The 25,984-nt window shown below is 44.6% G+C and overlaps 1 protein-coding gene across 7 annotated transcripts in view; it reads right to left on the bottom strand.

Moving 5' to 3' along the window:
* Positions 1 to 25,984, bottom strand: part of Cdk5rap2 (CDK5 regulatory subunit associated protein 2) — a 191,474-nt gene that overhangs the window by 30,215 nt on the left and 135,275 nt on the right. For all 7 annotated transcript variants that reach the window (XM_052716613.1, XM_052716615.1, XM_052716614.1 and 4 more), the window contains 6 exons: positions 22,187 to 22,418; positions 16,216 to 16,347; positions 11,329 to 11,902; positions 9,262 to 9,494; positions 3,225 to 3,273; positions 150 to 328 (listed from right to left, as the gene is read on the bottom strand). In XM_052716613.1, the coding sequence (XP_052572573.1) occupies positions 150 to 328; positions 3,225 to 3,273; positions 9,262 to 9,494; positions 11,329 to 11,902; positions 16,216 to 16,347; positions 22,187 to 22,418 (1,399 nt within the window). The remainder of the gene's footprint in view (positions 1 to 149; positions 329 to 3,224; positions 3,274 to 9,261; positions 9,495 to 11,328; positions 11,903 to 16,215; positions 16,348 to 22,186; positions 22,419 to 25,984) is intronic.

The raw sequence follows: 25,984 nt of genomic DNA, 5'->3' as shown, positions 1-25,984 counted from the left end.
TCCTTCCAGTGATAAAGCACCCTCCATGAGCAGCTCTGGTCCTCACAGGCTCTCCTTTCATTGGCAAAATGGTCAGACATCAGCCCATTCTGCTCCTCAAGGCAAGACGTCCTGGTTATGCCTAAGATGCTTAGTGAAGCTTCGTTTACCTTGAGGAAAAGAGCTCGCCATCACTGGACACTTCTCAGTCTCGCTGTCTGGCTTCTGGTCTCGGGACAGGGAGGACTTATCGGACATTTCCTCATCTGACAGTGCGTGAGAGGCAGAAGGCTCAGGAGATTCAGGCAGGAGATGTTGGTAGGTTAAGTTGTCTTCCTCAGTCCTTAACCTTCAAGATCAAAAGAAAAGTCACTTCCAAACACAACCTACTGAGATCATCTGGTGAAGACTGTATTTATAAATTTATATACATATATATGTAACAATTATAATTAAAGAGGAAGAGCCTATGAATTTGACAAGAGGTTGAGTACAGGAAGAACTGAGGGAAGCAGCAATAATATAAACACAGTACTCATATGAAATTCTCAAAAAATGAACAAAAGAAATTAATTTTTTTTTTTTTTTGGTTTTTCGAGACAGGGTTTCTCTGTGTAGCTTTGCGCTTTTCCTGGATCTCACTCTGTAGACCAGGCTGGCCTTGAACTCACAGAGATCCGCCTGGCTCTGCCTCCCGAGTGCTGGGATTAAAGGCGTGCACCACCACCGCCCGGCGAAATTAATTTTTAAAATTAAAAAAAATGTCATTTCCCACACTATGATCCCAGCTGGACCGTGTGTTTGAACACTTAGGGATAACTTTGTCTTGGTGACTGGCCATCCATGCAACTTTAGTCAACCCTTTTGTTTCCTTATAACATTAGCAGTCAAATTGTGGAAACAGAAGGGGCTCCATGGGCTTAAGTCTGGAAACAAGGAAGAAAAGGAAGGGAAGAGACTGTGCTTGTCCCATAGTGTGATTTACAGGGCAGCACCCTGAGACAGGGTATGCCTCATTGGTACCTGTTCACAAAGTGCTGCTCTGTCCCAGGATCTTTATTTGTCCTCACAGACACTCTCTGAGAAGGAAGCACTACTGTCCTTTACAATCGAGAAAGCCAAGGCTCATCATGAGCCAGGGACTGTCTTGGTTCATAAGTGGCACCACTCAGATCAGACCTAAGCCTATCTGGCCCCACAGCCCCAGGAGAATGTGGAAGTCCATCCCAAAGCCATGAGATGTCCTTAGACCTAAAAATCTCAAAGATTCCATGATCCCCCAGCAGGCTCCCAAATAGTCATTCTGGCAATCATCTGGTTAGTAACCTGGATTTGCAAGGACCACCTAAGCCACAAGAAAAAAAACCAGCGGAATGCTGTGAAAAGCCCATGTGAATCTCCATTATAGATAAGCTCCTTAATTTAAGCTCTTTGCACTCCTCCCTTTTCCTATTACTTCTCGTCAGTGGCCAGTCTCATTATTCATGTACTTAGACAGGAGCAAAGGACTCCGAAGCTGCAGTGCATCCATTAACAGGTAAACACTGGGTGCAGCTGAGCCCAGACAGTGTGATGGATGCCAGGCTTGCTGCTGCCTTCCAGATGCATAGTGAGGGCCAAGAGTACCCATTTCATTAGCTTAGGAGTGACCTGTGAGTGCTGGGTCTACAACTGAGAATGGCAGAGCAGAAGGAAAAGCCGCAGACTCACCGGAGGTGGAAAGGAGAAGCAGCTGGTTGAAGAGGACAGAAAGAGGTTCCTTGCCTCCCTCCCACTCAGTCTCTGAACACACTCGGTCTTCCAGAACGGCAAGTCTGAAAAAGCTCATCCTTACTTTCCCCACTTCAAAGACCCAATTAGTTCTGTAGAAGAGTGTTGGGCAGAGAAGTCCTAAAAACAGCTTCTGTGGACTCCCCAGTGGGCCAAGCTTGCCCCTCCAACCATGTCTCCTTTAATTGGCCATGGACATAGTCCAGGGAGATCCCAGCACCGTCACTTTGACTCTTCAGATCCTCTGACTAACTGGGACCAGCCCCACTCAAAGGCCTTCCTGTCCATCTCCAGAGCTGCCAGCAGGATGTGGAATAAGGCTGGATGCATAGGTTGAACTAGGAGGGATCTTTGGTGAGACTGCAGAGGGAAGTGTTTCTTTGTATGACCACAGATGCCTTGATAAAAACATTCTCCAGTGAGGTAGGGCCCCTCCCTGCCTACTCTCTGTATGATACTGGTGGCCTCTGTGATGCCAATGACATCTATGCTTCTGCATCCCAGACTATCCATTTCTTCATTTCACTCCAAGGACCTCCCCAAAGGCTACACACATTAAAGAAGGTGCTCCACAGCATTTGGAGCATCAAAACCTTTAGACATAAGTGGGAAAGTCCTCAACACTGTCAGCTGGCTGAAGAAGTAAGCAGAGAAAGTATATACTCCATGTTATCCTCCTTATCCTCAAATGGCAGTGCAGAAAAACTGGTGCTGGAGCATGGCAGACTCGAGTTCCAGTCCTAGCTCTGCCACTCAATAGAGGTACCCAGCTCTGATCCATGAGTTCCTCCTCCTGACGTGGGAATGAAAATGCTTGAATTGTGGTATCAGAAGCGACAAGGGGGAAACCCCGTTGGTGCTAGACAATGCTGTTCTCTTTGGAGAGGAGCGAGTCAGGTGGGAATGCAGTACACACCACATGGTTAAGTGCTTCAGGTAACTATGACACGTGGTGTGGCAAGAATAACTGATCCTGGAACAGAGAGAAACGGTGTTGGCAAGGTCCACGGTCAGTTCTGTTCCAGCTGCCTCTGAGGAATGGCTTTCCCACTGTTCAGTGAAGGTGGCAGAGTATACAGCTACGCACACCCATAGTCAGGAGAACATGGAGTCCGGTAAGGAGGCATGGGGCAGGAAGAGGGTGGGAGGTGGAGGAGAGGGAAGGAAGACAGATCAGCTGACATGTGCCCAAGTGCCAGGCTTAGGACAGCGGGACCCTCAGGTATCTACAGGAGAACCTGCTTCCAGTTACTGACAGAAATACCACAGGTCACCTGAGCCAAATGAGTGACACTGCGGGACCCACAGTGGTGGATTCTGGTTGCTGTGTGGCCACTGCTGGTTCTATGGGTGTTGGTGCCTTATTTACAAGAAGCATAAAAGCTACAGAAAGAAGGGGAGCCTTAAATTTTAAAAACTAGCAGGAAAATCAAAGCTGGACAGTCCTGGAGTTTTCTTAGCAAATGCACACTCACCTCTCTAGCAGTTCACTCTGGGGACATGGTTCCACTTCGGCTAATTTTCCTGGAAACACAAAGAACATCAGAGGATGAAAACAGCATTTAAAAACGGTTCACTGATACTTGCTTGTTCATATGTTTGCAGAGGCAACGATCTGCCTTAAAGTTCTCGACCAGAGACCTTGGGAGTGGGATCACCCAGTGCACAGTTCATACACACTAGCACAGGCACTGGTTCCAGATGATAGGAACGAATCTAGAAAGCAGCCACAGTGGTGATCTCTGGATGCAGCTTCTTCCTATCTCTAAAACATAGAAAAGAGCAGGCCTAGTGGCAAAGGCCTGTCAGCCTAGATATTTAGGAGGCTGAGGCAGGAGGATCACAAATTAAAACCAGCTTAGACAATTTAGCCAGACTCTTTCAAAACAAGAAGTTTTTAAGAAGGATTTCTGCAGGTAGAGATACAGCTTAGTTGGTAAATTGCTTACCACATAACCACAATTTCTTTTCTTTCTTTCTTTCTTGCTTTTTTTTTAAATGTAGCAGCTTAGGCCTAGAATCCCTCTGGAGAGGCAGAGACAGAAGATGGCCAGGGCTTCCTGGCCAGGCAGGAGAGAAAAAAGCAGTGATTTCCAAGATGAATGAGAGACCCTACCTCAAAACGTAAGGTGAAGATCAATTAAGGAAGTCATGTGACATCGGCCTCTGCCCTCCACTCCAGCAGCCCCCATCTTCCACACACACACACACACACACACACACACACACACACACACAGACCTGCACAAACACATGCACACACACATGCACATGTACATACACAGATACAAAATAAAAGGTGGGCTAGAGACACAGCTTAGTGGTACAGTGTAGCATATGTGAAGTCCTGGGTTCTATCCCTAGTACTATAGAACACAACACAAAAATCCTCTGGCACTAGCAGGATATATGCTCACCGTGAGAAGTGGGCAACAGAATCATAAAGCCTCCCTCTTCCCACCCTCCTCTCTGCAGGCACGATCCTGAACTGCCTTCTGTTCTCCCTTCCATGCACGTGGGCAGAGATGATGTAGGCTTCATTTTTTCACATCACATTTTATTATAAGCATTTCTCTTACTAAGTTTGTTTTAGAAGCCTCCATTGTGGAGACCATGCTAACATTCCATGGCACGCACACATGGATTAGATCTTGCAGTTAGTTCCCTCCTGGGTATTTAGGTCATCTCCAAATTTTCCATTTAGTAAATAAGTGAGACAAATATATCTGTGCACATGGCTGTATCTGCATTTAAATTATTTCCCTAGGAAAGACTCTCAGAACTAGGATTAGTGGGGAAAGCAGTATTCGAGTGTAGTTGAAAAGGCCACTGTCAACAGCAGGGGAAATGACTAACAGAAACGACAAAAGAAAACAAAATCAAGCGCAGGATGCTGTTGGGAAAAAAGACGCTGTGCACTGTTCCCGAGTGTCATCATTTGAAAGGATACAAGGGCCCAGATTTCAAAGCAGCTAACAACTTTATTTTAAAAATACTTCAAAACTCTGGAAATTGCAGACCAGGATGAGCTCTTTGAAGAAACTGATGCATGGCTAAAGAAAAAGAGAAAAAAAAAGCCCTTCTACTGCTGCCTTGAAAAATGAGACTATAATTAGACTGCACCTATAGCGCTCTAAACTCCCCAAAGGAAAAGTCCCCAAACATCACCAGCAAGGAAAAGGGCACCAGAGCAAGCATGTTTGCTTTATGCCTTGTGATTCAGCTATGGTTCTCACAGGGAGGCCTGTATGGCAATCAGGCTCCATCTCCACCCTAGCAGGTCACCACATACTTGACACTGTATGGCACTGTCACCCACAGGCAGAAGACAAATGGCCCAGTGAGGAGGCACCAGGCCCTGAGTACAATTCCTTTACATTCACTCTCTGCCTCAGGCCTTACTGTAATTCCAGAGTGTCAGCACTTACCTCCACTTTGCAGCAGGAAGTGCAAGTCCAAGGCTCCATGCTCCACTCTCACTTCACTGTACTTCAGTAAGGGGCAGGGTCATGGCAGGTGTAGTCAAAGACCTATGTCTGGACCTTCATGGTCATCTTTCCCATACTAGTGTGATGCCATGGCTTCCACAACGTGAGCAGAGGCTGACAGTCCACCAGCCTGGTAGATGCTCTCAAGTCTGCAGTCCCTAAGTCTGCTCTCTGTGCTCCTCCTCAAAAGGAGAAAGTCACATCTGACTGGGTCAGATCTCAAAGTCATGAAGGACAATCTGTAATGGGAAGGCCACCTGTCTTCTGAAAGATTGGCACTGGGGCTGTTCACCACTCTTCAGGTGATGAGAAGCCTCTGACCTCACAGACCTCAAGACAGGCAACCACTTAGCCCAGCTTTGCCAACAGCTAGAAGCTGTACAAATACTGCCAGGCAAACAGAAGGTGGTGGCCAGCTGTATGGGCATCACTGTGACCTGAGAGTCATCTCCTTCATGCACAGGATAAGTGCCTTTGGTCTGGGATAACTTCAAGCATCTTGAGCCATGAGCTCATCTTAGAACCATGCAAGAACTGGCCTCCATGCCCACAGCAGGAAATGCTCCAATGCCACCACCAGAGTGAGTCTGCTCACTGTTAAATAAAAGATCTTTTGGGGAGCTTGTATTACACCTGTTCCCCCATCACAATGGAGTCCTTTTAAAGCAAGTGACAAATGGCCATCATTGTGTGATTCATGAGGGGATCGTAACAACTGATAAACTGAGTTTCTTGGTGGAAACTGCCTCCACACAGGTGGCAGGATACCATCTGTCAGATATTGCAGGAGCTTGGGATGCATGTCATGAAAACACTGCTCCCATTTCTCTGGCAAACCTCAGAGCTGTGAGCTCATGGAGTGAGAGAGTGTCATCTTTTTAAAACAGAAATTAAGAAAAAGCAAAAAACAAAAGCTAGCTTTCCCTTCCTTGTGTGACAAGCAAGGGGACTACAATGCAGAGTAACTTGTGAATGGCCGACCCAGCCTGTCCCCTGCCGATATTCAGAAGCCTCTTTGGGCACAGCACTGCTCACTCAGACTCCACCTGTCCCACACACTCAAACCCCAACACCTGGCATCTCCAAAATTCAACCCCATGTGTCTTACTTCCTGTCTACCATGGCTCCTCCTAAAAGCCTGGCACATACTGGGGATGCAAGGATGGATGCAGAGTTGTCCTGCCTGCCTGTGCCTCCAAGGGGACAATTATAGGGTATGGTGATGAGGGGCAGCATGGTAGTGGTGGAGGACTCCAAAGAAGATAAGCACAGTCTAGTCTCAGCCAGAGGGGAAATTAGAGGAGGAGGGAGGGAGGAAGAGAGCTTTGCCTCTCATTTTCTTTCTGTTTTACTTTGTTGTTGTTTTTCATTTGTTTAAGGCAGTATCTTCTATGTATCCCAGGCTGTCACAAAACCACAATCCTCTTTCCTCAACCCCACTTGGGAGATAAGCCTGTACCACCTTGCCAGACTTCTGGGCTGTATCTGTGGAGCAGGAACTAATTTAAATGGAGGAAGTGACAGGAGTCAGAATCCTTTGTTTGACAGCCTGGGCCACTGTTGCAACCAAAACTTTTCTTGTAATCGCTACTGTCACCTCCCAAACTTGCACTGTTTCCAAGGGCAACAAGAGACACGTTAAATAATCTCACTTAATCCTTACAAACAACTCTGTTAAGGTGAGTGCTACTACCTCCACAGAGGATATCTGACTCTTAAAAGGTGAATGACCCATAAACCAGGGTATTAACTCCAATCTCTGATTCCCTGTGATATTCCTGTGATAGCCTCCATCACAAAGTCAGACTGTTATGTATGAGTTGCAGATAACCCAGAGTAAAGAACAGGAACCAGCTCTCCTCTACTTGGGGTGAACAAAAAGAAAGCTTTCAGAAGATCAGCACAATCTCTATAAAAGAGTGGGTGCAGCCTGTGTAGAAAGGCACTGGTATGAACAGTTACAGAAGGGAAAATGCAATGCCCAGGCAACAGGAACACTTGGTCAGAGCACCTAGCCTAACAGGAATGTAAGTGGGACACACATACCCCAGGGTTAGAAAAGGCTGTGAAATCAAACCTGCAGTTCAGACTCTGCCACCTCCTGTGTGACCTAACCTCTAGGAAATGAGGATAATGCATATTTCCTCCTGGGCTGAGAATACAGCAAACACACAATGAAAACCACTGTCTGCATTTCCTCACTGTTTTCTCCATCAGACAGACTATGGAAAGTCTTGAGAAGAATGAGGAAGAGTGTCAAGGCACAGGCTCCATACTGACTGCCTTCTATTCAAGTGGCTAAACCCTGACACCCATACCAAGTTCATTCTCCCTATCATCTTTGCACCCAGTCCAGTACTTTGCTCAATTATATCTGAAGAAAACACACTTGTCTTTGGAAACACCATCGATGAGGCTACACTGGGAAACCTGACTCCAACTCCAGCTCCTGATCTACTCTGGGTCCTGGCCCTGTGGAGAATGTGAAAGCTACAGACCCTCACCCCAGAAAAATGCGTACTCCATAGCATCTTGTCGAGTTCATGACCCCACGTGGGATCGTTGGTTCCCACCTCTGCCCTTAGCAAGCATCAAGAAAGCACACTATTTCCCACCCCTGGTTCTTAGACTCTGCCCACCAAATACTGTGGCAGAAATAGCAAGGATGCACCAAGATTCCAAGTCAGTGTTCTTTACAACAGTCCCCAAATGGACACAACCTAAGTGTCCATCCCCTGGGAATCATCAAATAAGGCAAGGGACATTTATACAGAAGGATGTTCTCCAGCCACTAAAGCTTAATGTGTGTTATCTGTCACTGAGCAATGGGAGAGGTTGCCAAAGGTCCTGTTGCCATAAAAAAATACACATGTTCTAAAAGGGTCCAGGCACAGAAACTCAAGGCTGCCCATGCATGGCTGTGTGAATGATACAATCAGAGAAGTGAGAGGGCTAGGCAAATATCATGACAGCCTGTCCTAATAACTCAGTTAAGAACTAGGCCTTGGTCTGGTCCCTGCTCTTAAAAGTAAGCAGGCAGTTTCTGAGGAAGCCACAAACAAAGGGCAATTAATCACTGTTGCCCCTGGCAATAAGGACTAGGAGAACTGCACTACTAGGCTTGACCCCCACCCTCACCTCCCCTGAAGGTGATACCAAATAATGGCAAAGCCTGGGACTTGTCCAGGCCTACCCCCAAATGGAAAAGCTGTAGCATTAACTAGCCCCTGACTAGCTCTAGCCAATTAGAATGTACTAACATGATTGCCACTTGCTTAAGCCAACCATATCTGAGATGACTTAACTGCCCTAGGAATGTCCCTTAGTTGTGCTTCCTCTCAGGGTAGTCGACTATTCCAGTGCCTGCCTGAATGCTGTCATGCTTTCCACCATGATGATAATGGACTAAACCTCTGAAACTGCAAGCAAATCCTAAATAAATGCTTTCTTTTTGTAAGAGCTGCTTTGGTCATGGTGCCTCTTCACAGCAATAAAACAGTGACTAAGACACTCAATTATCACTACCCACTTCCAAGGTTACTATGATGTTTCAATCAAATAACAACTAAGATACCAAGAAGGATACAAATAGATGTAGTGGGAACAGATTTATACTAAGAGATAAGATGTAAAATCCAAGTTCAGCCATTCATTCTGCCATTATCACAGATGAGGTACTTCCTGTCATGGGCCACAGTCACTACACCATAAAACTGGACTCACTCACTCTTCAACTGTGAAAACCAAGAAAAACGAAACAGGAGAGGTGGACAGGGAAGGTCGGTGAGTGACAGGAGCATTGCTGTCTTACAGAGATTGTCAAGGAGAACTTACCCAATAGGATGGCTGAGAAAGAAAGAAGGAAAGAGAGAAGCAATGAGGAAGAAGGCTATTTGGGCCTAATGGCAGAAATGGGCAGTGTGTGTTGGCTGGGAAGGAGATGAACAAGGCCAAGGAGTGAATTCTGCCAGTGCCCATGCAAGAAGTCACAGAGGGTCTAGGACCAGTGCCTCAACCCACTTACCATGGAGAAATAGCTTTTCCAGTTGCTCAAGCAGCTCAGCACACTGTGTTAGCTGTTCCCGGAAGCCCTCAGCCACACAACTGTCCACATCACTGGCCTGCAGAAGCTCCTCAAATGCCTTGATCATGGTGCTCATGTGTTGACGGTAAATGACACAGATGTCATGGCTATCCTTAATCTGCTGCCTCTGAAGGGAGAGCTCCCTGGCTTGGGACTGAACCAATGAATCGTATCTGATAAAAGAGGGAAGGAAAATGTGTGTGTCATTTTAGAATTGAATTTTTGTGACCTTAACACTAATTGGAAAAATGACAGAGCATAATTTCTAAAAGCCTGGAGCTGTACAAGCATATATACTTTAGAAAAATTGAAACTGTACAAGGTCACTCCTTCTTTGAGTTCAAACAGACAACAAATGCTTGAACAGAGATTCTCCTGCAATATTTTTAACCTTAGAAAGCCCCCAATTAAAGCATAGATTGGCAAGGACTCAGGAGAACAATTAGTTTCCATACACTCTTCAAAGACACCATTCTGAATTGTAGAAACAAGTGCCCCAAGCGTCAGGGACCCACCAAAAATTCTCACCAAGTACAAATATATGTATAGCTAGGGTAAAAAGACAGGACTCTCAACTTCCAACTGAAAGAGCCAGACTCCTAGCTACCACTTACTGAGTAATGGCAGCCCATCAGCCATGGAAACAAGTTGTCTTATGGTACCTAGGTCTCACAGGCTTCCCACAAATGGATTCATGCAGAAAAGGAAATCATTCTCAAAGGTACTTAGGTGGTAAAGCTTTGCTTTTCAAACATACAGATTGCAAACATTTACCATCCAATACCACCTCCTTACCACCAGGTACTACCCTTCTCTCTGCAGGCCTAGGAGTGTTAGAGCAAGCAGAGACAAAAACTCAGAGAGGAAAAGTAGCCACAGCAAGCTGATCCAGAGTGGCCTGACAGGCACTTCAGTTCACCATGACCATTGTTAATACCAATAACCTACAAGCAAATCACATGACACCCATCTTAAAGGTGGGGGCCAATTCTGTGGAGGAGGAAGAGTGGGAAAGTATGGGCTTGAACCTTGGCCAGTGGCTCTGACTAGAATACTCACAGGCAAGTCATAGCAATCTCTTTGAGTCTCAGTTTCTCTTTCTACAAAAACAAGTTGAGAGTGCCTCCTGCTTAGTGTGTCTGGGGTTAAATAATCGAGTTCCTCACCTATTGGGGTGATACACACCTGCAATCTCAGAACTCAGGAGGCTGAGGCAGGGAAGATTGTGAGTCTGAGGCCCCCCCGAATTACAGGGTGAAACTTTCAAAACTAAAAACAAACAAACAAAAATCAAACACTTCCTGCCTGGGGGCTGATACAACAGCCCATCAATAAATAAGCTTCTCTCAGTCTTGCTGCTTGGGAGGTCTTGAAAAAAAAAATCACTCTGGCTCTTTAACAATTCAGAACAGTGTTTGTCTCAAATTAGTAATGAATGAAGGTCAACTTTACAGATGATCCCATTTTGCCATATCTCATGAAGCAAATGTATATATTTATAACCATAAAGCATTATCTTCATGACCTAAGAATTTCTTGCTTTCAACACAGGCTTATTTCTCTAAGATGACCTTAAAGGGTAAAGATATGGAAAACATTTATATTCCTCGCAACCTACCTAGGACATCCATTTTACTTCCACAACATGGCAAAAGCCAATGACACAGTTCAAAAATAAACACTGCAGCTCAGCAAACACACTGCCATTCAGAGTGATTGCTATGGAGCTTTTACCCTGAGTCCTCAGCCTGAGGAGGGCAGCACCTGCCCTGCCAATCTCAGAGGCTGCACACCTCCTACCTAATGTGCATAGAACAATGCTGTGTGGCCTAGCTTTTCACTCTCACTCTGGCTGCCTGAACCCCAGGTAAATCTTTCCCCAGGGGACACTCTACTTGTCCAAGAAGCAGCATCCCCTCACAGTTCCAGGACTCCTGCCTAGCAACAACCTGGGAGAACTGCAGGCTTAATAGGAAGGAGGCTGGAGCAGGAAGAAATAGGATGTACCTTGATGGGGAGAGGTCTCGGAACTTGTTCTGCAGGTTATGGATTTCACTGAAAAGTTTCAAGTTCAAATCTTGCTCCTTCTGTAGCTCCTGCTCCTGTTCTACCAGCTGCTGCTTGAGGCCCTCTAGCATCCTTCTGTCAGTCATCTCTGGAGTGAGTGGACGGAGGATTTTCATGTGCTTCACATACTGTACTTGGTGCAAACTTGAAAATGTCATCTCGTCTTCATCAATACTGCCCTTAGGCTTGTTCAAGCCATCTGTAGCCCCCTCTGTCCCACACAAAACTGTGATAATGGCCTCATTGCACTGAGAGTGCTTCTGTAACTGGACAATGAAGTTCCGGTAGCCATTCAGCTCAGTTTGCAAGTTGTGGATTTTCTGTTTTAAGTCTTCTGTGTCATTGGGGCTATTGTTGTTCTCAGACTGGTCACTCCCAATCACACTGACTTTAACGGAGAGCTGACTCTTGGAATTCAAGTAAGTGACTACGGAGGTTGGGCCTAGTAAGTCTTCAGTGATCTCTTTGCATGCTGGTAATAAGGCAAGGTCATCAGGTGGACACATTTCAGAATCTGAAAATCAAATACTAATTTTTGTCAGTATCTCCTCTGCTGTAATCAACCCCTTATGTTGCCAGAGCCATGGCTGAGTCAACATTAACACAATAGCCACCTGCCTGTAGTGTCTCCCACAGTTCAATTCTGAATTTTAAATATTCAAAAGCCCATGCATTAAAGTTTGTTTTTTACGGCACTGATAGAAGGTTGTGCTGTGTTTAGGAGGTGGGGCCTAGTAGAAGAAAATGAGGTGAACAACTATACTCTACCCCATCCAGCATGAAATTCTCCCTCACCACAGGCTCCGAGTAACAAGTCAGGCTGGGACCCATGAGCCAAAATACTTTCTATTCTTTTAAGCTATTGTCTTAGGAATTTTTGTCATGCTCTAGAAAGCTGACTATCATACCATTTTACTACTCAATCCATCCTCTTTCTCAGATAAATGTTCTGATCTAACCATGATAAACCAGCAACACACCGAAAACCCATCAGTACTCATACTCTGAGACTCCCGTGATCTGGTTAGAGGCATCTCAGGCCCACACACCACCCACAGACAGTTCCCACAAAACCATCAGAATCTTCGGCTCACATCGCACTGTTTCACGCTTCCGTGCTTTTGCATGTGCTGGGCCCTGAAGGGCCACTTGTCCTTCCATACTCAGGTCTAATTTTCCTTCTTCTGTGAATTCACCTTTGGGCTATGCACCCCCCTGTGTGCATTTATCTGCCTGCTTGTCTGTCTATGCAGCACATGCATACAGGTGCCCGGGGGTCAGGAGGGCATGTCAGAACTTGTATCAGAGGCAATTGAGAGCTGCCTGGACATAGGTGCTGAGACAGGTCCTCTGTAAGAGCAGTAAGTGCTCTTAAACTACCGAGACCATCTTTCTATGCCTGAAAAATATCATTTATTTCTTTTTTTAAATCAACAGACGTGGTTTTCAACACTGGCTCTGCCACTTTGTTTTGAATAATCTTACTTGAGAAAATTAATGAACCACTCTGAGCCTCCAGAATTTCACTTGTAAAGTACAAAGAATACTCCACAGTGAGAAGAAAGAGCTGAACAACATCAGGAAAAGGCTAGTGTAGTTTTTTGAACACAACAGTAAAGGAACCCAGGAATGCCCCTTGCTTTCCTAGAACCAACCTATCAAAGATGGAAGATATCATCACGGGAGACATCCAAGCAAGAGCTGGCTTAAGAAAAGGCTTTAAGGGGAACGATGTGAGCTGGACGAGATGACCTATGGCAGTTCTCTGAAAGACAATCACATCAACATTCTGTGGAGCCACAGGTTCTACAATTTGTTCCTCAGAGTCTCAAGTCCACTCTTGCCTCTGTTTACCATGTTTTTAGAAAACAGTGGGTAGATGTGTTAATGGAAGTATTCTCAATACAGCATTTCTACAGTGCACAATGTGTTATCAAGTAGGGACCATGCCATTCATCTGTTTCTCTGTATCTGGCACAAGATGAGTGATGGAAAGGGTATGTGGTAAGTTCTTGGAGCTCAGAATGTAAGGGACAGAAAGAACAAGCAAGAGATCACTCAATAAAAATTTTGTTCCAGGGAGTTATCCTCCAAGATGAGGAAATAGGTACACATATTCAACCTTAGCTCCATAAGTTACATGTGTTCCAGGAAGCTATGGATGCAGCCCAACACATCTGTAGACCACAATGTCATGCTGCAATGACAAAAGGCTGGGCACCCCTATAAACACAGCATTCTCATTATACTATGGCCTGCATTACATAGCAAGAAGAAATGTCTCACAGAACTAAAGATTAGTCACATTGCTTTTTGTTAAGGAATCATGACGCAAAGACAAATGTAACTCCTATACAAATATTACTTTGAGAGAGACTGAATGGCCCTGATATTTGTGTATACAATACTAAGAGTGCCAGGGAGAGTGTGCATGCTCACATTCACACTTAGACTTCCACTTTAAACTCTGCTCCTAATGATGAAACAAGCATAACATTCCCATACCCTCAAGGTAGTATAGAAACTTAATACAGCAGACACTTGCTAAAATATATACATATATGAAAGTGATTTAAATGAAATTGCCAAATAATGGAGGAGACAGTCCCAACTGTCCAACTCTCTTCACCAAATGAAGCTTTTAGTACTGAGATTGGGTTATATCTAATTGAGCTGTTGGCCAAAGGGGCCCTATAAGAATCTCCAAACAATCCAGGCTGTCGCCAAGACTATATTTTATTATCATCCCTTAGAAACCTGTTTGTTTTCAAATCAGAGACAGAAAGGGAGTGGGGGTGGGGAGGAACTGAGAGGAGTAGAAGAAGGGGAAACCATAATCAGTCCACATTATGTGAGAGAAAAATCTATTTTTAACAAAATGGGAAAAAAAAGGTAAGACACGTGCCCCCCCCCCCCCCCGCCACACTCCAAAAAAAAAAAAAAGTCCTCTTGAAAGTCCACAGTCTACAACAATTTGTGATTTACAGAGGCAGGGACTTGACTTCCCAGCTCCAAGGCTAATACATAGCAAGTCTCACTGTCACCAGTAAAACAATGTAACTTTGCTATTCTGTCCTCAGCAGCCCTTGATGAAGGTCTAAGCAAACTACTTCCAGTTTGGTCAGAACTGTATGAATGTTGTTGTGGGAAACGTGTGTGTGTGTGTGTGTGTGTGTGTGTGTGTGTGTGTGTGTGTGTGTGTGTGTGTGTATACCTGAACTTGCAAGCTGGTAGGCCTTGGGACTTAGACCATGTATGTGCCAAGACCTGCTGATGAACCTAGCACCTCACCTGAGTTGTGTTACTGGAGTGGAAGGCAAGGCTTTAAGAGCTGGAGCTACCCAAAGCAAAAAAGTAGAAACACTGCAAATGTTGCCTTCTGCCACACCACTCCTATGACTGGGGGTTACATGAGTAGTGATAGCTCTAAACCTTCAAGAGTAAGACCAATAGTACCTGTACAACTGATGCCCTCCATTCCTTCCCCAAGCACCTACCATGGTGTTCTTGAAAAAGGAGCCAAAGCTAAGTTGTACCCATGGCATGCAGCCCTGAGATGGCCAGTCACTGAATAAAGAATTGTGCTCAAGTGCTAGGATACTCAAAAACCCTGTCCACAAAACGTACATCTTGGGTGGGGACTTCAGAATGAAGCTTCAATGAGGCAAGAAGAGAACGGGGAATTCAAGCAGAGGCAGCCACGTGTGCACAGCTCTGGAGGCACACTCAGAAAGATAAATGCAGCTTAGTGACAAATGGGTACTGAGTGGGAAAGGAACGGTCCAGAAACCTCCACTAATCATTAGCTATGAACAAGAACCACATTCCACAACCTCTAAAGACAGCACCACCAACTAGGGACCAAGTGTTTAAACACATGAGCCTGTGAGGGGCATTTCACATTTACACCATGACCCACAGTTGAGCTAACCAGCACTTTGCTGCCTGGCACAGCAGCTTTTTCTTGAAAGCCAAACCATCCCAAAGCACAAGACCATGCAATCAGCACAGCAACCTCCAGCCTAGGGAGAATGCACAGCTGGGGGCCCAGGGGCCACAGCTCAGTCTTTTTCAATAGGCCGGTTATTCCCTGCCATCTTGTCACTGATTTAGACTTCCCAATGACCATAACTTCTTGCAAAGTGAATTCAATCCAGAACAAGAGTGATTTTGTTTTTAGTGAAAGGATAAAAGATCTAAGGTAAAAAGAATAAGCATAAGCACTAGCTCATCTTGACTGGACAGGAACGTACATCATTGTTGTACTGTCCTTTGTGTATATTTGTGTGCTGATAACACTTCATAATAAAAGGGAGGGGATACAACTTGCTGGAGTCCTCACTCAGTACTGCATCATCCCCACTGACCTACTAGGAAAGCTCACAGTCTTGGTTTCATCAGCAGGCTCTCCGTGGACCCACTCCTCCTGGATGGACAGAGCACAACTCAACAACAGCCAACACCAAGCTGTACTGTAACAGTCTGCTACACCCCCATGTCCCTGATGTGTGAAGGCTCTTGAGAGATGACACTGTGTCTTCTCATGGTAAACAACCTAAACCCGCCCTCTGCCTTGCAGAGGAGTCTGAAAATAGACCAGTAAGCCCCACTGACATTCTGCTGTGCCCTGTCTCTACTGCCTCCCTACCAGCTATGAGATCCTCAGTCAGTCATTTTCACAAAACCTTACCTGTCCTTTGTGTTATATGGGAACAATCATGAAGCCCCCAAAGAGGGATCTTCAGGGCCTAGTAAGGACTTTGATGTAAAATGGCCCTGAACAATGCCTAGTACTCAGTAGCTGTTGCATAGTGGCTGAATTCTCACCAATCTCAAAGCTTGTGTATTGGTCACTGTCCACTTCCTTGTCTCTCCAAGCAGAGTGTGTGGTTTCAGGTCCTTCTTGCTTGCCTGGCTTGTCCTGGTAGGCTGCTCTTGCAATGGGCTGAGCTACAGACCCTGGAAATGAGAAAGAAAAATAAAACAGCAAACTTGAAATTTAGCCAAGCAACTGAGAAGAACACAAAGATACAACTGGGAGAATAAAAACACTGGGGAGGCAAAATGCAATTTATAAGATAAAATTAATCTATCGAGCTGCCATAACAGGACATAAAAGCATAAATATAGTACAGCTTGTCTGAAATGGTTTAAGTCCAAATTCTCAAAAAAGTATGAGTGAGAAAATGAATTCCATCAACCCATGCTCACTTTTCCAAAGTGAGAGAAGCCCCAGAGGCTTCTGGGTGATAGCCAGAGCAGTACCTGGCTGCTGCAGTCTAGGGCCTCAGCAAGTGTGTAGAGCAGATGGCAAGTCCTAGACAAATGCCAGTCCCTCTGCTGGCTGGGTCACCTCTGCCCCAGCACTTTACCTCTAAAGGCCCAACCCACCCTCAACACTGGCCAATGATCTCAGAAGGTAGAGAACTCTGTGTGGACTGTCTTTCTCCTACTCCCCAAGCTGGCTGGAGACAAAGCAGGCAGGCAGATAATGTGAACCAACCAACAGGGTGACTAGATGCCTAGATGGATGGAAGTAAGGATTAATGGGAAGTGGGAAAGGAGGGAAGAAGTCTGATTCTATAGAATGTGACTGACCCTGAAACCTCAAGCAAGTGAACCTAAGAGACAATCTAAAATTAAAAGGAAGCTGCCTCTGGCTGCAGAGCATTACAAAATTCCTATGAAAGAGAGAGAGAGTATTATTATGTGTTAGGCCCCATGGAAGAAGAATGAATGCAAGCTTTGGAATCAGTCAGGCTACTTCATATGGAACCCTGGCAATGAGTACCAGAGTAACTGTGTCCAAGTCACTTCCTCTCTTCAACTGCTGCCTGGGCTTAAGATGGAGACAATAATTACTGGAACTGCCTCCAAAGACAGTAGGAAGATTCAATTAGATCATGTATTTAATGTGTATGATGGGTTCAACAATTATCAAGGACTCATTTTATTAGTGCCACAGGAAACCCAGGCTCCCAGGATTACCTCCAACCCTTACCCACTCTAGAAATGCCCTGATCTTACACAATTTCCTATCCAGTACTTGAATCTTACATTGGCAAGCTAGAAATAGCCAAGCTTTCTGTGGTAGTTTGAATGTAATTGCCCCCCATAATCTCTTTGGGAGTGGCACTATTAGGAGGTGTGGCTTTGTTTGAGTGGGGATGGCCTTGTTGGAGGAAGTATGTCACTGTGGGGGTGGACTTTGAGGTTTCCTATGCTCAGGATACCACGCAGTGTTCTCAAACCATTTCCAGTTACCTGCAAGATATAGGACTTTCAGCTACTTCGCTCGCACCATGTCTGCCTACATGTCACCATGCTCCCCACCATGATAAGGACTAAACGTCCAAAACTATAAGCGAGCCACCCAATTAAATGTTTTCATTGTAAGAGTTGCTGTGGACATGGTGTCTTTTCACAGCAATAGAAACCCCGACTAAGACATTTTCTGAACATTTGTCTTAGACCTTGATCTAAGAAAACCTAGGCTGTCCTGAGGAAAACTGCTTCTCCTGCAGCCTTTGTGGTAGAAGTTCTTATTCCCACATCCCCGTATCATAAGCCTGGAGGTCTAAAAGAGCCTGTGCTCTCTGCTGCCACATGCAGACCACTCATTCCTCCAGAAATCCCAACTGTGCAGCTCCTACAGTCTGCCTGCTGATTACCCCAATTTCCTCAGTCATCTCGGTCTCCTGGTTCACTGGGTCTCTATAGATTCACTGACAACTTGGAACCTGGTGGCCCTACCTCTTCAGACCTCCCAGTTCCACAGAGGTGTCTAACCTTGATCTCTCCAACTTCTGGCCTCCATATTGTCCCTCTGGAAGCCATGCCCATCAGGCCCCTCCCACAGAGGTTTTCTTCTTAAAGGCCTCATTAAACACCAAGGCAGATCCTCAAAGCCTCTTACCATCAATCTTACCATCACTATTTGACCACGACTCTAATTCATCGTCTGAGATGCTGAGATGTCACCCTTACTTGGTGTCCCACCTCACCTGCTGCCCTTCCTCAGTCCAACCTCTAACCTCTAGAACTTCTCAGCCTCACCTCTATGGATCTGAGCTATACAATATCAAATATCAGTATATGTGGCTATTCCCTGGTTTCTTTTCAAGCTTATTCTCCTCTTTTAGACTCCAAACTCACCTGTCTCCTACCTGAAGTCTCTACTGGGATGTTTAACAAACCCTAAGCCAGAAATTTAACATCTCCCAAGCTGGTCTCTACTGTGGTCTTTCCTATCTTGTTGCAAGGCAACCCCATCCTTCCAATGGACTACAAAGGAAACTATCCCTTTAAAACATAAGTTGGCCTATTTCCTTCAAAAAGTGAAATGATACATTTTTACTTTAGGGTCTCTAGCATATCTTTAACTCTACTTCATAATAAATCAGTTACAGATGATATGTGAATGAATGGGGCTGGGTATCAATAAGCTTAAATCACAAAAGCAAGCACCAAGCTTGATTTGCCCACAGACAGTACTTTGTCAACTCCTTTTCTAAAGCTTAAGTCAGATCATGTCACGGTGTGGCTCAAAAGCCTCCAACAGTTTCTATTCTTCTGAAGGGAAATCCTAGAATGGTCTCTGATAGCACATCCACCTAGTCTGCTGACCTCACCTTCCACATCTGCCCCTCTCCCATGCATGCACACCAGCCATGTAACTGGTCTCTCTACTCTATACCTAAGTTCTCAAGTGTAGCAATACCAGGGCCGTTGCCCTTGTTCCTTTCCCCAGGATGATAACTGCTCCGCATCCTTGTCATAGAGCATCCTAACATTCATGAGGATTACTGAACCCTATTCACTCCTCATTCCACAAGCCCCTCATCCTGCTCTACTTTCTCCGGTGCATTTTCACAGGCATTGTATTATACACTTAGCAGTTTGTCTTCACACACACTCGAGAACAGAAGCTGGAAACAGACCTCATCTGTTTTGTGCTCCTACCACCACAGAGTCTTGAACAGACTGGCACACAGGGTTTAATAAAGGTTCCTATTGTGGATAAAGGTTCACCATGTGACTGTCATTTGCTTACAGCAGGAGATCAAAATCAAGTGTCAACATAGACACATTTGTAGGTTCATAAAAATTTTGCAAAGATGTAAATGCTACTTTCGTGCTGACCTAAAGTGTTCTATGAGGGTTCTCTGTACTCTCCAGATTCTCAGAGGGTTAGCTGTCTTAGTGAAGGCTGGCTGTGAAGAGACACCATGACTATGGCAACTCTTATAAAGGAAATATTTAATTGTGGTGTCTTGATTACAGTTCAGAGGTTTAATCCATTATCAACATGGTAGGAAGCAGGCAGACATGGTGTTGCAGCAGGAGCAGAGAGCCCTTACATCTTGATCCAAAAACAACAGGGAATGGTTTGAGATACTGGGCAGTATCTTGAGCATAGCAGACTTCAAAGCCTGCCCCCACAGTAACACACTTCCTTCAACAAGGCCATAGCTACTCCATCAAAGCCACACCTCCTAATAGAGCCACTCCCTTTGGGGGCCATTTCCTTTCTAACTACCAAATTCTACTTCCTGGCCCCCAAAGGCTTGTGGCCATATCATAATACAAAAATGCATTCAGTCCAACTTCAAAAGTCCCCATAATCTACCACTGCCTCAACCATATTTAAAAGTCCAAACTTCAAAGTCTCTTCTGGGATTCATGTAATCTCTTAACTGTAATCCCCTGTAAAATCAAAATTAAAAAAGCATATCACATACTTCCAACATATAATGGCACATGATATATACGTTACCATTCCAAAAGGTAGGGAAAGGAGCACAGCGAGGAAATTAAGGACCATAGCAAGACCAAAACCTAGCTGGGCAAACTCCAAACTTTACATCCAACACACTTTTTTCTCCTAGGCTGGTTCCACTCCCTGTTAGCAGCTTTCCTTGGCAGGTATCCCATGGCTCTGGCATATCCAAAATCTTGGAGTCTTCAAGATAATCCAGGATTCAACATCACAATTTCATGCAAATGGTCTCTCTTGGCCTCCATTTAGGGATACCCATGATATATGCCTTGCCTCAGTGACTCTCCTTAGTCCTTTCTTCTATCTTTAAAGCTAGGGTCATGTGGCTGAAGTTGCCAAGGTCTGCTGCTTACTGGAGCAGGAACATGGCCCCCTTGATCAATTACATCTTCACCAGCTTTCTGTTTTTGATGGTCACTTTCACTGCCAAAGACTGGCTGTTCTGGAACTGAATCTTTGGCCTCAAACTCGGAGATCCACCAGCCTCTGCCTTCCCAGTGCTGGGATTAAAGGTATGCACCACCACAGCTGGCTCCAAGCTTTTCTTTAATTCCTTTTCACAAATTGGAAACTTAGTTGGGTGGGATGCTGCCTTGAGGTCACCACTTCTTTTATCCCATTTCTTAATCTGTTTATCTCATTGAACACAGGACATACCTCCATTCCATTTTCTGGTGCTCCTTTTCTCCTCAAATTTTATATTTTGTATTTTTCCTTGCTCAGTTTGTTCATTCTCATTATATATCTTCATTAGAGATAACACTAGTAACCATACAACAGAGTCTATACTGGCCTGTTTTGAGATTTCCTCTGCCAACGGATTTACCCAAAACTCTTCATTTCAGCCTCAGGCAAACTCTTCAGACAAAGATAGAAAGGAGCCACATTTTTCACCAAAATATCTCAAGAATGATTTCTAGGCAACATACTAAAACTCTTCTCATCTGAAACCTCTTGAGCCAACCCCTGACAGTTCAAATCACTCTTAGCACCACTATTTTCCATGCTCCTACTAGTAGGGTCATTAAGCAGCACTTAAAGCATTTTACTTCTTTCCTAACCCAAAGTACCAAAGCCCAAATTCCTCCAAACAAAAACATGGTCCAGTCTTTCACAGCAATACCCCAGTCCCTGGTACCAACTTCTGTCTTAGGGTTCCTATTGCTGTGAAGAGACACTATGACCACAGTAACTCTTATAAAGGAAAATATTTAATTGTGGTGGCCTGATTACAGTTTCAGAGGTCCAGTCTGTGTTGCATGATGCAACACGGTGGCATGCAGGCAGATATGGTGCTGTAGCTGAGAGTCCTCCATCTTAATAGGAAGGCAACAAGAAGTAGTCTGTCTCACTGGGCATGGCTTGGAGACCTCAAAGCCCACCTCCAGTGACATGACACACTTCCTCCAACAAAGCCACAGCTCCTAATTTTGGTGGTCCAAAATCTTGAAGTACTACTGTCCTGAACTAGGAGCCACCTAGTTCAGGTGTCTGAGATGTTTTGTCCAAGTCTTCGGATTTTACCTCCTTAGGGATATTTTAACCCATAGGTCCCAGAAGGACCATGAGTAGGGAATTATGGTAAGTGTACAGAAGAGAGAAAGTCAGTAGCATTTGAGGTGAGCCTCAGGTTAGTCAGATAACTCTGCAAAGAAGACCATCACTTAACAAACCATACTGCCAGCTGCTAAGTCTCTCACAGGCCTGGGAGCTAGTCCAAAAAATCCAGATTCAAACCAAGGCACCCATACAGGATTTCAAGGGAATGCAACAGAGACCCCTGCCTCCATGACCTAAGAATACTACAAGTCTCACGAGTCCAGACTCCAAAATAAGAAGCCAATTGTTTCCCTTCTCATATTTATCCACTGTGCATCTTTCAGGAGTTAAGATTAATCACTGCAGTTCATTAAGCTTATATACAAACTTACCACAATTCTGAACAACAGGAATAGTATTTTAGGCAGTTATGTGGGCTACTCACCCAGCTCATAGAGAACACATTTTCTTGATGCTTACCATTCAGCAGCACAGGTTTGGGTGTTGCCATCTCCTCCATCATTGCCTCTGCAAGAATTAGCTTGTCATGGAGTTGCTTATTACGTGTTTTACACTCCTTCAGCTCCCCCTGCAGCTCTAGAACCTGGCCCTGGAGCTGAGCCACCACCTCTGGGGAGGCAGGAAGATCATACTTATTTTCCAATAACTCAGGTGTTTTTACTTGGATCAGAAAGCCCATCTTCTCAGCATCCTGGAAACACACATGAACAGTACTGAGTGTGATTAAAACACTCTTGTTTCATAGGCAACATTTTTGCGTTTTTAAAGTAAGTTTCAAACTACTTACCTCTAGTCCTATAATAGCATCATCTTTATCCATCCCTAAGAAAGAGCATAGATCTTGGCAGATCCCCACCCCCCTTGGCAGACATATACACACACTGACTGTCAAGGGCCTTTCTTTACACCCTCCAGGCCCTGGCCCATGGCCTCTTTGGATAACCCAAACATTATAAATATGGCCATCTCATCTTTAACACAGTTTTCTAGGAAATGTTTTTATTTTTGTTTTTATCTGTTTCCTCATTTCCCACTATTCCTATTGTGAACCCATCTGTCTTATATTCTTGCTAGTCCTCTACTTAAGTGGCTACTGACTGGGTTGCTACCTAGTATATTTTTCAAACTCAGAGCTTCCAATCTGCCTAACTTAAATGAAAGCTTTACAGGCGATCAACTCCTAGATTCCATCATGCCACATCCCCACCAGCAGGTTACTATCACAGCTATTATGCTCATCCACTCACTACGCCATCCAGAAAGCTAAGAGTCTTCATGAAACTTCCTTTATTCTCATTACTCCCGTTCATGGTGCAGCAGACTCCAGTTAAGTACAATTTCTAAGGTGCTTCTTGGTTCTTCTAAGTCTCCTCATTTTTCTCTGGCACCCCTAGTATAGGTTCCTAGCTCTCACCTAGGCAGCCTCCTGGGTACTGTGGCATTCACTTTGAGTCTCTCTAATCCACTCCATCCTGCAGCAAAAAGGCAAATTGTCTTTTCCTTGTTGCTTAAAGCGGTAACAGTTTCCTGGCAATTTTAAGTCAGTCAATGTCCACACCACAGCTTACAAAGTAAAGCATGACCTATAGTCTAAGTCACTGCCTATCCCCACTTTAGCCCACTCTCTGGTCACACTAACCTTCTATAGGTTCCTCAAAATACCACACTTCTTGCATCTTAGGGCTTTAGCATATCTGTCTAGAACACTCATAATTGCTCACCTCCACTTCCCTACTAAGCAATCATTCATCAGACAGTTCAAATGTGCCATCCTCAAGAGAACAAGCCCCTGACTTCCAAGTCCAAGCCAAAGCTTCCTGTTATACACTCAGTGTCCCCTGCCATTTTCTCCAGAGGACATCAGCATCATTGTAATGGCTGAGAAAATCCATATTCACTGCCTGTCTTCACACCTGAATGTAAGGCCCAGGGTTTCAGCCTCTACATATCTTTATCACACTTATCATAGGTTCCAATCCAGTATATAGTAGACACTCTAGAGGCCAAATGAGGATGTCTTTCCAGTGGTGAATTTCAAACACACTCAAAAAATGAGAAGAAAGACTCAAATCTAGAATATATAAAGTATTACAACTCAATAATAATGAAATACAGTGGTCCAATTAAAAAACAGGAAAGCGATCAGGGAGACATGTCTCTGGAGACAACACAGGGCTAACAAGCACATGGGAGGATGCTCAGCTTCACCGGCCGTCAGAGAAATGCAACTGAAATCTCAACAGAATACACGCATGCCTCTTCATGCCCACTAGGGAAGCTACAGTCAGAGATGGTACAAATGTGGGTGAGGAAGTGGTGGAACTGGAAGACTCATACACTGCTGGGAAGAAGGTAAAATGGCACAGCCAGTAAGTCAGAAGTTCCTCAAAATGGCTAAACACAGAGTAACCATGTGGCCCACCATCTTTACCCTTTGTATCTAATCAAGGGAAGTAAAAACACCTGATCACACAAACATCTGCATGAGTAGCAAAGAAATGCATAATATCCAAAATAAAATGTGAAATAGCCATACCCCAGAATGCTACGTGGTTAAAAAAAACAGAGGAAGAACTATCTCTTACTGCAATATGAAAGAACGCTGAAAGCATTACGTTGAGTGGAAAAGCTAGTCACATATTGCAGGAAATGTCTAAGACCAGAGGTAGATTTTAGTGGCTGCTTAGCACTTGGGATGGGAAGGTGGGAAACTGGTTTGACTACTAAGGAGTACAGGACTTGTGTTGCTAGAGTTTTCCTGCCTGGCCCACAGTCAGGACAAATCTCTCTCACCCGCCAGTCCCAAGCCGCTCAAACCCGATCAAATAAACACAGAGACTTAGATTGGTTTCAAACTGTATGGCCGTGGCAGGCTTCTTGCTAACTGTTCTTACAGCTTAAATTAATCCATTTCTATTAATCTATACCTTGCCACGTGGCTTGTGGCTTACCGGTACTTTACATCTTCCTTATCCTGATGGCGGCTGGCAGTGTCTCCCCCCCCAGCTTCCTGTTCTCTCAATTTTCCTCTCTGTTAGTCCCGCCTATACTTCCTGCCTGGCCACTGCCAATCAGTGATTTATTCATTGACCAATCAGCAACACATTTGACATACAGACCATCCCACAGCACCTCCCCTTTTCTTTTCTTAAAAAGGAAGGTTTTAACCTTTACACATCTCCAAAGTCAGCTTGGTATATTTGGAAATTTGGGCGTAGCTTCTCTTACTACTTCCTGCTGGAGGGGGGCGCTGTATCTTCTGGGGAAACAAAGAAAATTTTAGGATCATGGAGTAGTCCGTGAGGCTGTATCATCTGAGCCAGTTGTCTTGAAACGGTTCTGGATGTTGGATCATCTGGGCCATGGTGTCATCGGAGACCTTTCAGGGGGTCTTGGCTGGTCAAACCTGATGTATCTTACTCTGGAACAAATCCATAGCCTCCTGCTTTCTGTGGAAACAAAAGAGACTCTTTTCCAAAGCAACATATCCTTACATCCAAATTTTGAAGTCAAAGTATCTTTAAAATATACGTACTGGTTTAACTCAGCTTCCTTTACAATCAAACATCTCTCTGTAGTTAAGAAAAAAACGGAGCTAAAAACAAATGGCGTCCAACGTGGTGGCAAGAGTTTCCACCTAAAAACTGAGAAAAAAGATTCTAAAACGGAGCTAAAAACAGTTCCTAATTGTCTCTCTCAAATGAGCGGCAGCTGCCGGTTTGAGCTACTGGCGGGTTGCTGGCGTGCGCGCTAGACCTACAGTATGGTGGGAATGAGGCCTCTGCAAGTGGCACATTAAGCTACATTGTAGATTTAGCCTTTACTAGTACAAAACAAAAAAAGAGGTTTCTGGGCTACATGCTGCTTGGATAAAAGCATAGACCCAGGATGGCTCCTGGTGGTAAGCATACTGCCGCCATGTTGGGAAGCTGAGGTGGGCGGAGCCAGCAGCCACAGCTGCTGCAGCTTAAAGCAATAGATTCACAATAAGACAGATTCAGATGTAATAGTTTAAAATGTGTGTAAAATATACGTAGGCTTGAAAGAGACAAAAAAAGGTGATATATACAGTATAGAAACAAATACATAGTTTTAAAAAATAAAGTCTTTAAAGAGACAGTAAAATTAATATAAAAAATAAGCCACGTAGAGATGACTATTACACAGAGAGTCTGGATTGTGTTGTCTTTGGGATTCTTAACTACAGAGAGATGTTTGATTGTAAAGGAAGCTGAGTTAAACCAGTACGTATATTTT

This window comes from Peromyscus californicus, unplaced genomic scaffold (assembly GCF_007827085.1).
Source record: "Peromyscus californicus insignis strain IS unplaced genomic scaffold, ASM782708v3 Scaffold_5__1_contigs__length_169319896, whole genome shotgun sequence".
In the NCBI taxonomy this organism is placed as follows: Eukaryota; Metazoa; Chordata; class Mammalia; order Rodentia; family Cricetidae; genus Peromyscus; species Peromyscus californicus.
Note: the sequence above shows the minus strand (reverse complement) of the source record. Positions and strands in the feature narration are given on the sequence as shown.